Raw genomic sequence first — 14,618 nt, forward strand, 5'->3', positions numbered from 1 at the left:
CAATAGATGGTGCTAACATAATCCTTCAAATTAAAAATATAGGTGCTGGCTTGGTAGTCAAGAGGTGGTTTATCTGAATATAATAAACATAATGATAGGCCAGACCTGAAGAAGATATCTGTGTAAGTTTGAAAGCTTGTCTCTCACACCAACAGAAGTTGGTCCAATGAAAGATCTTACCTCATCCACTTTGTCTCTGGAGTAATAGACTTGTCACCGTCTGTTCAATTATTTTTCTACCATCCCAAATTTAAAATGCATGTCGCTTCATGTGTGTTCAGCGACAGTGATGGGGCAGTCAGAGCTACAGCAAATGCCACAAGTTGCGATTTTCAAAAGCTCACTGTGTTGGAGGCCCATGTTGAATGCTCTAGAAATTCCCTCCCATAGCAAACAAACAAAAGAAATGTGATAGTTCAGGGTTTAGTGCACATTAATTTGTTTTTGTTAATTTTACTTTCTGAAGGATTTGCAGAATATCTTAAACATTTGCTTTTGTAATTTTGTTTCTAGATTGATAACTCAGAGTTTAAATTTTCTTATTTCCCCTTCTGGATATTATTGATTTTCATATTAAAAGTTAATGTTTTTGCCTCTAATATATTCAGTTTGTGTTCGTTTGTATAAAGTGTACACATTTTTACAGGGTGAAAAAAAACCCACTGAATATATAAGGAAGGCGGGAAAGTAATTTTTCAGTATAAAGTTACCCTTATTTTTACCAGCTAACAGTTTGAGATTAGTAGTGTATCAGTAAGTGGGTGATAAGTATTTGGAGAGTACCAGAAAAATGTCACTTAAGTTCTGAGATTCACTAATAGGCTGCAAGAGTTGGTGCTGAAATATGTACTGCAGGTTATTTAAATCTTCTTAAAATTACAAGCTAATGTGTAGTGTATATAAAACTTCAAATGCAATGAACTCTGCATACAAATGTACATTTTATGAAAAAATGAGAGGGTTACAAAGAGAACTTTGGAGAAATGGCAGAAAATCTGGCACAAGGAATGACCACTTCTATTTGTTGTTCAGTACAAGAAACGTACTTGAGTCCTTTATCAAAGGTATCTCACACTAGTGATTATATAGTTTCACTAATTCCTGTTGTAGAGAATATGAAGAGAAGAGCAATTGGTTGTATTTAGTGGGAATTTTTCAACCATTCAGGTATACTGGCTTAAAATTAGATTGAACAGATAACAGTCCTTCAGTAACTTTACAGGAACTACAACTCCACATTAGACTCTTCATGACATCAAGAATTCTGTAACAAATTATTGTAGCAGAAAACACATCATACCCATAATTGAAATAATACAATTTGTTAAGTAATAGTAACGGAGATATTGATACGCCTGGGAAAAAAATAGACCAGAGAACCGCAGGTAAATAAATATAAATCTGGCTCTCCTTTATTGTTTGTATATAGAATGTTCACCTGCCACCAAACTGAATCATCTATGCAACTCTTAAGTATTAGAGAATTTGAATAAGGCAGGGGTGGCCAACCTGTGGTTCCGGAGTTGCATGCGGTTCCTCAGAAGTTAATATGTGGCTCCTTGTATAGGCACTGATTCTGGGGCTGGAGCTACAGGCGCCAACTTTCCAATGTGCTGGGGAGGTGCTCACTGCTCAACCCCTGGCTCTGCCATAGGCCCTGCCCCCACTCCACCTCTTCCTGCCCCCTCCCCTGAGCCTGCCATGCCCTCGCTCCTCTCCCCTGCCCCCCCGAGCCTCCTGCACGCCACGAAACAGCTGATTGGGAGGCACTGGGAGCAGTGGGATGGAGTTGATGGGGGCTGCTGACGTATTACTGTAGCTCTTTGGCAATGTACATTGGTAAATTCTGGCTCCTTCTCAGGCTCAGGTTGGCTACCCCTGGAAAAAGGGGCATTTTTTTTCTTTTTTTTCTTTTTTTATGGTTCAGGTCACTGCAGAAGCAGTAGACTGTTGGAAGACACACCGAAAGGACAGTCAGTCAAAGAGTCAGTCTCTCTCTCTCTCTCCTCCTTTCTCCCCCTTCTCCCAGTTGGACTAGGATGTTACACAGAAGGTTCATATATATGATACAATGATAACTGAACAGAATGTGACTGACCCATTACAAATATGATTCCTGTGACATGTTAACAAGAAGATAATGTCAAATAGTGTGTCTGGGAGGGATTTTGTACTTGTTCATATATGTAAAAGGTTCTATTAAAATTATCAAAAAAGCAAGCTAGGTGACTTGGGCACACTTTTCAAAACTTGAGTAAGTTTGAGTGTTTAGTTTTTGAGGGCGCATTCATCTTGACACTGAAACAAGCATTTTGTCACTTCAGTATTAGCCTAAAGTATAAATATGGAACAGGACACTGACTTAGGTGCTTGTTCCATCCAAGTAAATGAACTTGGTATGTGTGTCCATTACTTATTAATAAATAGAAAACACATTAAAATCTGTGAAATAGAAGATTTATTTGTTTCAAGATGAAAATCAGTCACTCGAGGGTTAATAAAGTTCTAAAAAGTGACTGTTCAGGAGCTCTCCCTTTTTAATATTAATACCTGCTTTATTCTGGTTGTCTTGTTGCTTTGATTGTTAGAGTACTCATCAGAGAACAACTTGTGGTCAAGGAAAAAAGGGAAGTCTACATTAAAAAGTAATACAGAAGTATCCAGAACCAAGAAGAAAAAGAGAGCTGATAAGACTTTAGAAAACCAGGAGATACTAGCTATTGGTGGCAAAGATGCTTCCATCTTTCTTTTCCATGCTTTGGGGAAAATACTTTACTGCAAAAGTAAGAGGACTTTATTTACCTATTATTCATTGTCTAAATGAGAAACAATTAATGATCTGTAGATGGTCACTGGATTTGCAAAACTATTTCTTAGAATTATCTGTAACTCACCTGTTGGTTTAATCATTAGTGATAGTGTAAAGAGGCTAGCCGTTGCCAACAGCAATTTGTTTCTCGTAGCTTAGACTGTCATTGGCTGTACGTATCCAATGTGTAAATAATGCACACTTGAGAAAAGCTTTACTGTGTGAATATACTAAAATTACATGGTTATAATTCCATCCAGTGATTCAGATGTCATCATAAGCCATGAGGGATAATTGGGATGTGTAGCCTTCAGAACTCGGTGATGAGATAATTGCCTTGTAATATAACAGGGGTGGCCATCCTGTGGCTCCGGAGCCACATGCGGCTCTTCAGAAGTTAATATGCAGCTCCTTGTATAGGCACCGACTCCAGGGCTTGAGCTACAGACACAACTTTCCAATGTGCCGGGGAGGAGGGGGGTGCTCACTGCTCAACTCCTGGCTCTGCCACAGGCCCTGCCTCCACTCCACCTCTTCCTGCCCTCTCCCCTGAGCCTGCCATGCCCTCGCTCCTCCTCTCCTCCCCTCTTCCCCCCCCAGCCTCCTGCATGCCACAAAACAACTGATTGGGAAGCACTGGGAGCGGGGGGGAGGGGGGTGGGCTGCTGACGTATTACTGTGGCGCTTTGGCAATGTACATTGGTAAATTCTGGCTCCTTCTCAGGCTCAGGTTGGCCACCACTGTAATATAAAAACTACTTTTTCGTGCGATAGAAGATGTGGAGGTGTGCTCCTTGTAGTGTCTCCATGTCCTCTTAATGCTGCCTCAATTTTCCTACTCCTACTGAAGGATCCTGCTACCTTCAATCCACTACTATTTCCCTGACACTTATGCAATTGCTGCTACCTTTCCCTTCCCTCCTCCTCGCCCCTTGGCTCTTGCCTGCTACCTTTCCCTTCCCTTTTTAAGGATTATGTTTGCTGCTTTTTCTCTGGGCTCTTACCCTTTTTCCTACCTCCTCGTTACTTTTTCTGCCTTATTACTATTGAGACTTTTGCTTTCTATACATGCAGGCTCACTCAAACTTACTTTCTTTTCGATCTCTACACTTAAACACTCACTGGTCTTTCCTTCTTTGCTAGCCACTACAGTTCCTTGCTGCCAGAGTAGCTTTCCTTTACTCTTATGGTGGCTCCTCTTTAACCTTCATGGGAGCAGCTTTGCCTCTTGCTCATCTATTGGAGTAGTTTGTCTACTGACATGGCAGATTGGTTTGACATACCATTTTTAAAAAGCTATAATTTAGTTATTTATTTAACACTTTTATACTGGTACCTCCTAGAGATCTAATTGGTCAGAGCCCGGTTCTGCTAGGTGCTGTACAGATATAGAAAACCAAGTCCCTGTCGAAAGGGATTATGAGAGAATGGTGAGAGGCAAGAAAATACTTTCTGCAAGTGGTTGATGACATCACAATTAACCCATAATGAGGGCTGTCAAGCAATTAAAAAAATTAATTGCATGATTAATGATGCTGTTATTAGAATGCCATTTATTTAAATATTAGTGGATATTTTCTAAGTATATTGATTTCCGTTAGAACACAGAATACAAACTGTACAGTGCTCACTTTGTTTATTTTTATTACAAATATTTGGACTGTAAAAACAAGAGGTGGTGTATTTCAATTCACTTAATACAAGTCCTGTAGTACAATCTCTTTATCATTAAAGTTGAATTTACAAATGTAGAATTATGTACAAAAAAAACTGCACTCAAAAATAAAACAATGTCAAACTTTAGAGCCTGCAAGTCATCTAGTCCTACTTCTTGTCTTAGCAACTGGCTGAACAAGAAATAGGACTGAGTGAACTTGTAGGCTCTAAAGTTTTACATTGTTTTTGAGTGCAGTTATGTAACACAAATATTTACGTTTATAAATTGCACTTTCACAATAAAGAGATTGCACTACAGTACTTGTGCAACATGAATTGAAAAATACTATATCATTTTTACAGTGCAAATATTTCTAATAATAAATAATATAAAGTGAGCACTGTACACTTTGTATTCTGTGTTGTAATTTAAAATCAATATATTTGAAAATGTAGAAAAAATTTATAAAATATTTAATAAATTTAAATTGGTATTCTATTGTTTAACTGTGTGATTAAAATTGCCATTAATCGTGATTAATATTTTGAGTTAATCGTGTGAGTTAATTGATTAATCAACAGCCCTACCCATAATATAACTAATTAATCTATACTACACAGTCAGCAATATGGATCTAAACAATAATGCTTGGATCAAGCATTTCCTGGCAACTAAAGCCAATGATTCTTGGTGATTAGTTCCAGGAAATACCTGATGAAGAAGAGGCCATTGTTACTATAAATCATGAAAGTGTGAACCAAATATAATCTTGTTTAAGTTCTAAAGTTAACAGTTGTACTGCCTATTTCCATGGATACATTAAATTTACAGAACTGGGGCCTAATTCACTAAAAACGTAAGGGGGTGCAACTCTGCTTTTGCCAGCAGTGACTTTGCCTCTAGACTTTTCCTGGCAATTAAGAACCAACGCAGTAACCAACAGGAAAATAAGACTTCATTCTCAGTATTCTAATAAACTGATAATTGCATCTTATTATCATTATACATTGCTAGCATTACCCCCACCCCTTCTTTCCCACCGTAAGTTTAAATACGAAGTATGAGGTTTGATTTTATTCCTGATTTTTGATTAATGTTCAGTACAAACATTAAAAACAATGCTATGTTTAATATTAAAGACTGTGGCACTATTTAAATTGCTTATAGGAGAATCACTATCTGATTCAGAATTTCCTCGGCTACCTTCTCACCTATCTGAATATGAAAGAGACACCTTACTTGTCCAACCTGAGGTAAAGGCCTTTATTAATAATTTGATACCCATTAATAAGACTTACTGGTATTTATGCAATTTGGACACAGCAGTTTTGTCACTTACTGTGTATAATTATAAATAAAATAGACGTATTAATAACATTACATGACACTTCTCTTTGTGCAGAACATAGACTAATTTGTGGGTTTTTTGTTTTTGTTTTTTTTTTAATTAGGATATTGTAGAAAAGTCACACATGCCTGGGGACCTATTTAATTTATATCTTCACCAAAACTATGTAGATTTTTTCACTGATATAGATGATCTTGTGAGAGCCAGTGAATACTTGAGTACTGCTGACTTCCTCTGTAGTAACTGGAATGTAAGTTTGATTCATTTTCACTCTTAATTTTCATATCCTGCAGCCACATATCTGTACATTCTTACTGATTTATCGTAAAAGAAAACAATGTAGGTTTTTACCATTTATAAACATTTTAGTTTATCTACAGCTATGTAAGTCTAACTCTCCTGAAAGTGTAGGCATAATTGTTACTGCATCCTAAACTATGTGTACATTTTAACCAGCTGTACACATTTTTGGTATGCTTTGTAATAATATTTCCTACAACATACAATAGTGTGTACAAAATACTTGCCAGAAGTGCCGTCCTTTTAGGATTATGGTGAATTCATATTAAAAATTGATTCAGAGAATATGCCTTTCACTTGAAATAACTAAGCCAGTTAATACTTAATGAGTGTTCCAAACATGGATGAGTAGCTGCAAATTTACAGCAATATTTGCTCACCTTTATAATCTTCCACACTGACTCTGCAAACTTCACAATTTGCATAATGTCCTGTTTTGTTTTAGTCACGACCTACACTCAGGGAATACAGTGCATCTGTGGCCACAAGAGGTGTGATACATTCAAATACCGCTAGAGCCTTTGCCCATTGCCAAGGAGGAATGGGTTTTCGGCCTTTTCATAAACCCCAGTGGTTCCTAATAAATAAAAAGGTAAATACTTCACATTTAAGGTACTTTTGTTTAAATCTGGAAATTTAACTGCTATGATTTATAGTGTTGTTTATGGGACTATTCATGTTAGAAACAGTATATTAAACGAATATAGACGTGTATGCAAATACCTTTTAAAATCAGTTTTCAGATATGGACTTAAAAACTTATTTTCTACTAATTAGAAAATAACTAGGGGTCCCAGAAAACAGACTGTTTTTCACCCAAAATTAAGAGATTGTACTACAGGATTTCCGAGATCCTTGAAATTCAAGTTAATACAGTACAAAATTAGTGCAAAAGAAATATAATGAAGTGTGTTGTAAATGAAATCAAACTCATGTCCCTTAAGCCGTCTTAGTCTGATTTGTAAGGTGGACAATTATTGATTCCCTTACTATTGCCTTGCCTTATGTGTTTGTGATCAACAGCTCAACTATAAGATTACAAGACTCTTGAAAAAAATTGTACTTCATTTAAAAGGTGCCTTATCCTGTCTGGAAAGCCTGAATGAGGCATCCTGTAATTCAATTATAAGAATCCTCTGGAAACTTGCAAGAGAAACACAAAACAGATTTGAAGGAAATAAACTTAATGTTGTTGTTTTTTGTTTTTTTTTTTTAATTAAACCTGGTTGCTTATCTTTTGTCTGAACCCTCACCCCTTAATGGCTGTTTGAAGAACAATCCATTAGGCAAGGGCAAGGCTTATTATGCTGTTTTATATGATGTGGAATGTTTGGGTGAACATTCATTACAGCTTTTAACATATCATAGTAACCTACATAATTAAACTGACAAAATAACAAAGAGCCAAAACATGGATTCTTTGGTTTCTTTGGAGCTTAATTAAGCTTTCAGGTAGTATGTTTTCTCATTTGTGTTAATTTGTTTTTTGTTTCTCCCCCCCACCCCCCAACTCTTATAGTATCAAGAAAACTGCCTTGCTGCAAAATCTCTATTTTCAAGTTTCTGTTTACCACCTTTATGCCTTCAAACCCAGCTGTTGCCTTTTCTTGCCATGCTGACAAATCCAATGAGAAACCAAGGTAGCGTAAACGTTTGGTTTTTTTTGTTAATTTAAAAAAAAAAAAAGTTAAATTTCTTACCATAATATATATGGAAGGTCCTTGTGAGCCAAAATCAGAACACAACAGGCAGTGTTGCCTAGATAAGAAAACTGCACATTGTGGAATAAATACATATGTGTAGTATCAGAGGGGTAGTCGTGTTAGTCTGAATCTGTAAAAAGCAACAGAGGGTCCTGTGGCACCTTTAAGACTAACAGAAGTATTGGGAGCATAAGCTTTCATGGGTAAGAACCTCACTTCTTCAGATGTCTTGCATTTGAAGAAGTGAGGTTCTTACCCACGAAAGCTTATGCTCCCAATACTTCTGTTAGTCTTAAAGGTGCCACAGGACCCTCTGTTGCTTTTTACATAAGTGTAAGATGTCCAGATCTATTTTTACAACATCATTTCAACCCACAATGCTTTATTGGCTTAAGGTTACTTAAAAGCTATTTTAAAAATATTATTTTACACTAAAAGGATTAAAACAAACATCAGTTTACATATGTGGGAAAGTTTGTTTACAGAGCCCCATAAATACACATGGTCCTTTACATATACATAAGACCATGACCCCGTGCTGAAAAGTCTATAATTGAAGGGCCTGATTCTTCTCCTTGTGTGTATTCCTTCTGATTTCAAGCATTAGGGAGTAACATTTTGCAGGATAAGATCCTATATGTCCTAGTCTGTTTCACAATTTAGGTCCCACTCAAATACATACTAACTACTTGGATTGTAAACTATTTGGGAGACGGACCATCTTTTTTGTACTGTTCGTGCAATGCCTGGCACAATGGGATCTTGGTCCATGACTGGGGGTCCTAGGTACTACGTATATTTATATATAATATAAATAAGTGATAAATAGTAAACTATTTTGGTTCTTCATAGTACTTGTCAATGCTCTACGTTTTCTGAGCTATGTCAATTAAACATGGACCGATTAACAGAAGATACTGAATTCTCTGTAAGAGAGGCCAATAAATAAATTTTAACTAGGTTAAATCCTGCTCTCCCTTTTACTTCAGGTATTTGTAGAAGACTAATATACCTCAGTCATTCACTTTAATTTAAAAAGTTGTACCACGGTATAAAATAGTAATGTAGAAACAGAACTGCCACATGGGAGGACCAGCAGCTGGTCCTGGAACTCAACAGAGGAATGGCAATTGATTTAGTCTTAAGTGGAGCACAGGATCTCGTCTAAGAGGTGAATATAGCTGGACCGCTTGGTAATAGTGACAATATTGTAATTAAATTTAATATCCCTGTGGTAGGAAAAACACCACAGCGGCCCATCACTGTAGCATTTAATTTCAGAAAATGGAACTACACAAAAATGAGGAGGTTAATTAAACAGAAATTAAAGGGTACAGTGCCAAAAATGAAATCTCTGCAAGCTGTGTGGAAACTTTTTAAGACCCCCATACTAGAGGCTCAACTTAGATGTATACCCCAAATTAAAAAACATAGTAAGAGAACCAAAAAAGAGCCACTATGGCTAAACAACAAAGTAAAAGAAGCAGTGAGAGGCAAAAAGGCATCCTTTAAAAAGCGGAAGTTAAATCCTAGTGAGGAAACTAGAAAGGAGCATAAACACTGGCAAATGAAGTGTAAAAATACAATTAGGAAGGCCAAAAAAGAATTTGAGGAACAATTGGCTAAAGATTCAAAAAATAATAGCAATTTTTTTAAGTACATCAGGAAGCCTGCTAAAGAACCAGTGGGGGCACTGGATGATCGAGGTGCTAAAGGAGCACTCAAGGATGATAAGGCCATTGTGGAGAAACTAAATGAATTCTTTGCATCGGTCTTCACGGTTGAGGATGTGAGGGAGATTCCCAAACCTGAGCTATTCTTTTTTAGGTGACAGATCTCAGGAACTGTCCCAGATTGAGGTATCATTAGAGGTGGTTTTGGAACAAATTGATAAATTTAAACAGCAATTAGTCACCAGGACCAGACCGTATTCACCCAAGAGTTCTAAAGGAACTCAAATGTGAAATTGCAGAACTACTAACTATAGTCTGTAACTTATCATTTTAAATCAGCTTCTGTACCAGATGACTGGAAGATAGCTAATGTGATGCCAATTTTTTTAAAAGAGCTCCAGAGGTGATCCCAGCAATTACGGGCCTGTAAGCCTGACTTCAGTACCGGGCAAACTGGTTGAAACTATAATAAAGAACGATATTGTCGGACATACAGATGAACATAATGTGAGGAAGAGTCAACGTGGTTTTAGTAAAGGGAAATCATGCCTCACCAATCTACTAGAATTCTTTGAGGGGGGGGTCAACAAGCATGTGGACCAAGGGGATCCAGTGGATATAGTGTACTTAGATTTTCAGAAAGTTTTTGACAAGCCTCACCAAAGGCTCCTATGCAAAGTAAGCTGCCACGGGATAAGAGGGAAGGTGCTCTCATGGATTGGTAACTGGTTAAAAGATAGGAAACAAAGGGTAGGTATAAATGGTCAGTTTTCAGAATGGACAGAGGTAAATAGTGGTGTCCCCCAGGGGTCTGTTCTGGGACTAGTCCTATTCAACATATTCATAAATGATCTGGAAAAAGGGGTAAACAGCGAGGTGGCAAAATTTGCAGATGATACAAAATTACTAAAGATAGTTAATACCCAGGCAGACTGCAAAGAGCTACAAAAGGATCTCTCAAAATTGGGTGACTGGGCAACAAAATGGCAGATGATATTTAATGTTGATAAATGCAAAGTAATGCACATTGGAAAGCATAATCCCAACTATACACATAAAATGATGAGGTCCAAATTTGTTGTTACCACTCTAGAAAGAGATCTTGGAGTCATTGTGGATAGTTCTCTGAAAACCTCCACTCAATGTGCAACGGCAGTCAAAAAAAGCGAACAGAATGCTGGGAATGATTAAGAAAGGGATCGAGAAGAGGACAGAAAATATCATGTTGCCTCTATATAAATCCATGGTATGCCCACATCTTGAATAGTGTGTTCAGATATGGTCACCCCATCTCAAAAAAGATGTATTGGAATTGGAAAAGGGCAACAAAAATGTATGGAACGGCTTCCGTATGAGGAGAGATTAATAAGACTTGGACTTTTCAGCTTGGAAAAGAGATGGCTAAGGGGAGATATGATTGAGGTCCATAAAATCATGACTGGTGTAGAGAAAGTAGATAAGGAAGTGTTGTTTACTACTTCTCATTACACAAGAACTAGGGGTCACCAAATGAAATTAATAGGCAGCAGGTTTAAAACAAATAAAAGGAAGTATTTCTTCACACAACGCACAGTCAACCTGTGGAACACCTTGCCAGAGGATATTATGAAGGCCAAGACCATAACAGGGTTCAAAAAAGAACTAGATAAATTCATGGAGGATAGGTCCATCAATGGCTATTAACCAGGATGGACAGGAATGGTGTCCCTCGCCTCTGTTTACCAGAAGCTCGGAATGAGCAACAGGGGATGGACCACTTGATGATTACCTGTTCTGTTTGTTCCCTCTGGGGCACCTGGCATTGGTCACTGTTGGAAGACAGGATACTGGACTAGATGGACCTTTGGTCTGACCCAGTAGGGTTGCTATTATGTTCATATAGCAACAAAACTTTATATTAGAAGTTTGATTCCAATATACTTCCCCATGTGAGTAGGTGGCTATAGATATATCCCAAATGTTCTTAAATGACAGGACATTTGGGTCTCTTTCTTGTGCTGAGGTAATGCACATATCCATAAACAAGGTGATTCATTTGAACAGGAGTTCTTTGGGTGATTGCTCATGTGTATTCCACAATAGGTGTACGTGCTTGCCACATGCACCGATGACGGAAGTTTTTTCCCCTAGCAGTACCCGTAGGGGAGCGCCCCTAGTGACCCCTGGAGTGGTGCCTCCATGGCGCAGTATAAGGGGCGCTGCGCGTTTTCTCACCCCATACCCCCACCTTCAGTTTCTTCTTGTGAAGGTGCTTTGGAACTGCTCTGCCCCAGCTTTGCTGTAGCTCGTCCCCAGAACTCTTGTTCGTTCAGTGTATGGTACCTATAGTTAGTAGTTTGATTAGTTTTAGTTTAATTTAGCTAGTGCGCTTGGGCCAGGGCATGCACCGCGCCCTGGGTTTTAAGTTGTGCAACACTTGTAGGTGACCAATGCCAGTGAGTGATCCGCATGCGGACTGTTTACACTGTTTGGATGAAATCCATCTCAGCGATCGCTGCAAGATTTCCAAGTTGTTTAAGCCTCGGACCGAGAGAGAGAGAGATATTAGGCTCTGGGTGGAGTCTGATGCAGTCGACGTTGACCCCGACTCTGGCGCACTGCTCCGAGTCGGCACTGGGCACCACGGTGTTGGTGCACGGCGACCCCCCTCCTGCCCCCCCCGGCACCATCTGCCAGTCGGCACTGCTCCCCGTGCACAGGGCACGCCAAGAAGGCTGAGGCCATCTCTGCCGTGGCACTGGAGCAAAATGGGCGGAGAGGCTAGTCCCATGTTGGGCGGTCCCCATCAGCCTCCAGGCCTCCGACTCAAGTCCAGCGGAGTAGCCCAGCCCATTTGGAGCAGCCCAGCCCATTTGGAGCAGGCTTCCCTGGATGTCCAGATCCCCTCCACACCAGAGGCCCTGGAAGCAGCCCAGGACGCTATGTCCATGCCGATACCAGGAGCACGGCCAATGTTGGCCGCGCGGTCCAGAGGCAAGTCACCGCTGGGATCTCTGGAGTCGCTTCCAACTCAATACCGGCCTCGGTCAAGGGAATGTTCCCGACGCCATTCGCTGCTCAGTGACCGTCCCGTGCGTAGTCCATGTAGGTCGCCGTCAACCCCCATAAGGTTGTCTGGCTGGGTTCCGTCTGACAGAGAATCAAGGCACCACTCCTCCTTGAGGAGCGGACACCGACGGGACCGAGGCGGACGATACCGAAGTCCTTGTCTCAGAGGGGCTATCGTAGCCAGTTATGACACAAATGTCGACACCGTTCCCGTTCGCCATCTCGCTCGAGGACCCCGCCACAGCACCGTTTCCACAGCCCCGGGCATCGATCACCGGCACTTCGCCATTGCGGATCCACCTGCCGGAGCCGATCACAGAGCAGCTGCTACCGGTAGTACCGTTCCTTCACGTCGGGGTCACAGTCCTGTGGTCGGCACCGCTCCTGGCGCCACTGCCTCTCCTCCCAGTCCAGGGACAGCGGCAGGTCGTATGTCAGCCTGGCTGGCCTGACCCATCAATGGACGAACAGTCTGCTCTACCGGTGCCACAGCAGGTGCAGTGGCATCAGGCCTTGTGGCCGGCACAATGGTATCAGTGGGCATCGTGGCCCCAGATGCAGCCCCCGGTGGGGGCTCGCTCGGTGGCTGGAGCTTCAGAATGACCATCGGCCTCCCTCTCCTGGCCTCGGAGGAAGGAGTTGGTGGGGTGTGCATCTTTGGCGCCGTGCCTGGAGAGCGACCAGGTGGTGGATCCTCCGGTGCCAGTGGACACGCAAAGTACTGTGCCTGCCTCCTTGGCCTCCCCTGATGAGACGATTATGGCCCCTCCGTCCCTCAGGAGGACTCTAAAGCCCCCTAAGAGCTATTGAAAAGGGTGGCATCAAACCTGAACCTTCAGGCAGAGGAGGTGGAGGAGCCCTCAGACTCCCTTTTTTGCCACTCCATGAAGGGGTGGCGAAAATTTCAAATGCCCTGTGCGGAACGCAAGTATTTTGTGTCTGCTAAAGGACATGAATATCTATATACTCACCCTGCCCCTAACTCCCTGGTGGTTGAGTCAGTCAACCAGAGAGAGCGGCAGGGCCAACTGCCCCTACGCCGAAAAATAAAGATTCAAGGAGGCTGGATTCATTTGGGAGGAAAATTTGTCCTCGAGCTTCCAGTTACAGGTGACAAACCATCAGGCTCTCCTGAGCTAGTAGGAGTTCAATCTGTGGGGTTCTTAACGCAAGTTTGAGGGCTCCCTCAAGGAGCATGACAGGAAGGAGTTCAAAGCGCTGGTGGAGGAGAGTACAGTGGCTGCCAGAGCAACCTTGCAGGCAGCGTCGGATGCTGCAGATACGACCGTGTGGTCCATGGCCTCTGTGATGTCCATGAGAAGGGAATCATGGCTTCTGCTCTCTGGGCTGTCCAGTGAGGCGAAGACGACCTTGCAGGACCTCCTGTTTGACGGCAAGGCTCTATTGGTGGAACAGACGGATATAAAACTACATAGCCTGAAAGACTCCCGCACTACACTACTCTTGGCCTCTATGTTCCGGCTCTAGCTAGACCTAAGTTTAAGCCACAGCAGGCTCCCATCCAGGCCACACACTGGAAATACGAGCCCTCTTATAAAAAGTCGCGGGACTATAAGAAGTGCCTGCAGAGGCAGTCTCGGTTTGTCCCCCAGCCTGGGTCCTCCAAGGGCAAACAGGCTGAGAAACGGCAGTTTTGATGGGACGCCTGGGGGCGACCTACCAGTTTTCATCAGGGATCCACCCACAATAAAGCTTCCCTTCTCCAACCGGTTGTGTGCTTTCCTCCCAGAGTGGTCATGGCTGACCTCCAACCGATGGGTCCTCAATACCATCTCCCGGGGTTACACCCTCCAGTTTACCTTCACCCTACCCAACCACTCTCCACCCTTATCTCTCCTGGAGGACCTCTCTCACGAGGCTGTGCTCGATCAGGAGGTGGGGCGGCTCCTTGGCCTAGGAGCAGTGAAAGTGGTGCCAGCGGAGTTCAAATGCAAGGGGTACTCCCGCTATTTCCTTATCCCAAAGGCCAAAGTGGGGCTCAGGCCCATCCTGGACCTGCAAAGTCTGAACCAGTATGTGGTAAAACTCAGGTTTCGCATGGTCTCCCTGGCCTCCATCA

The 14,618-nt window shown here is 41.6% G+C and overlaps 1 protein-coding gene across 6 annotated transcripts in view; it reads left to right on the forward strand.

Moving 5' to 3' along the window:
* Positions 1 to 14,618, forward strand: part of RAD17 (RAD17 checkpoint clamp loader component) — a 35,117-nt gene that overhangs the window by 12,263 nt on the left and 8,236 nt on the right. For all 6 annotated transcript variants that reach the window (XM_054032089.1, XM_054032088.1, XM_054032087.1 and 3 more), the window contains 5 exons: positions 2,589 to 2,783; positions 5,634 to 5,719; positions 5,918 to 6,064; positions 6,560 to 6,706; positions 7,634 to 7,754. In XM_054032089.1, coding sequence (XP_053888064.1) covers positions 2,589 to 2,783; positions 5,634 to 5,719; positions 5,918 to 6,064; positions 6,560 to 6,706; positions 7,634 to 7,754 — 696 coding nt within the window. The remainder of the gene's footprint in view (positions 1 to 2,588; positions 2,784 to 5,633; positions 5,720 to 5,917; positions 6,065 to 6,559; positions 6,707 to 7,633; positions 7,755 to 14,618) is intronic.

This window comes from Malaclemys terrapin, chromosome 6 (genome assembly GCF_027887155.1).
Source record: "Malaclemys terrapin pileata isolate rMalTer1 chromosome 6, rMalTer1.hap1, whole genome shotgun sequence".
Taxonomy (NCBI): Eukaryota; Metazoa; Chordata; order Testudines; family Emydidae; genus Malaclemys; species Malaclemys terrapin.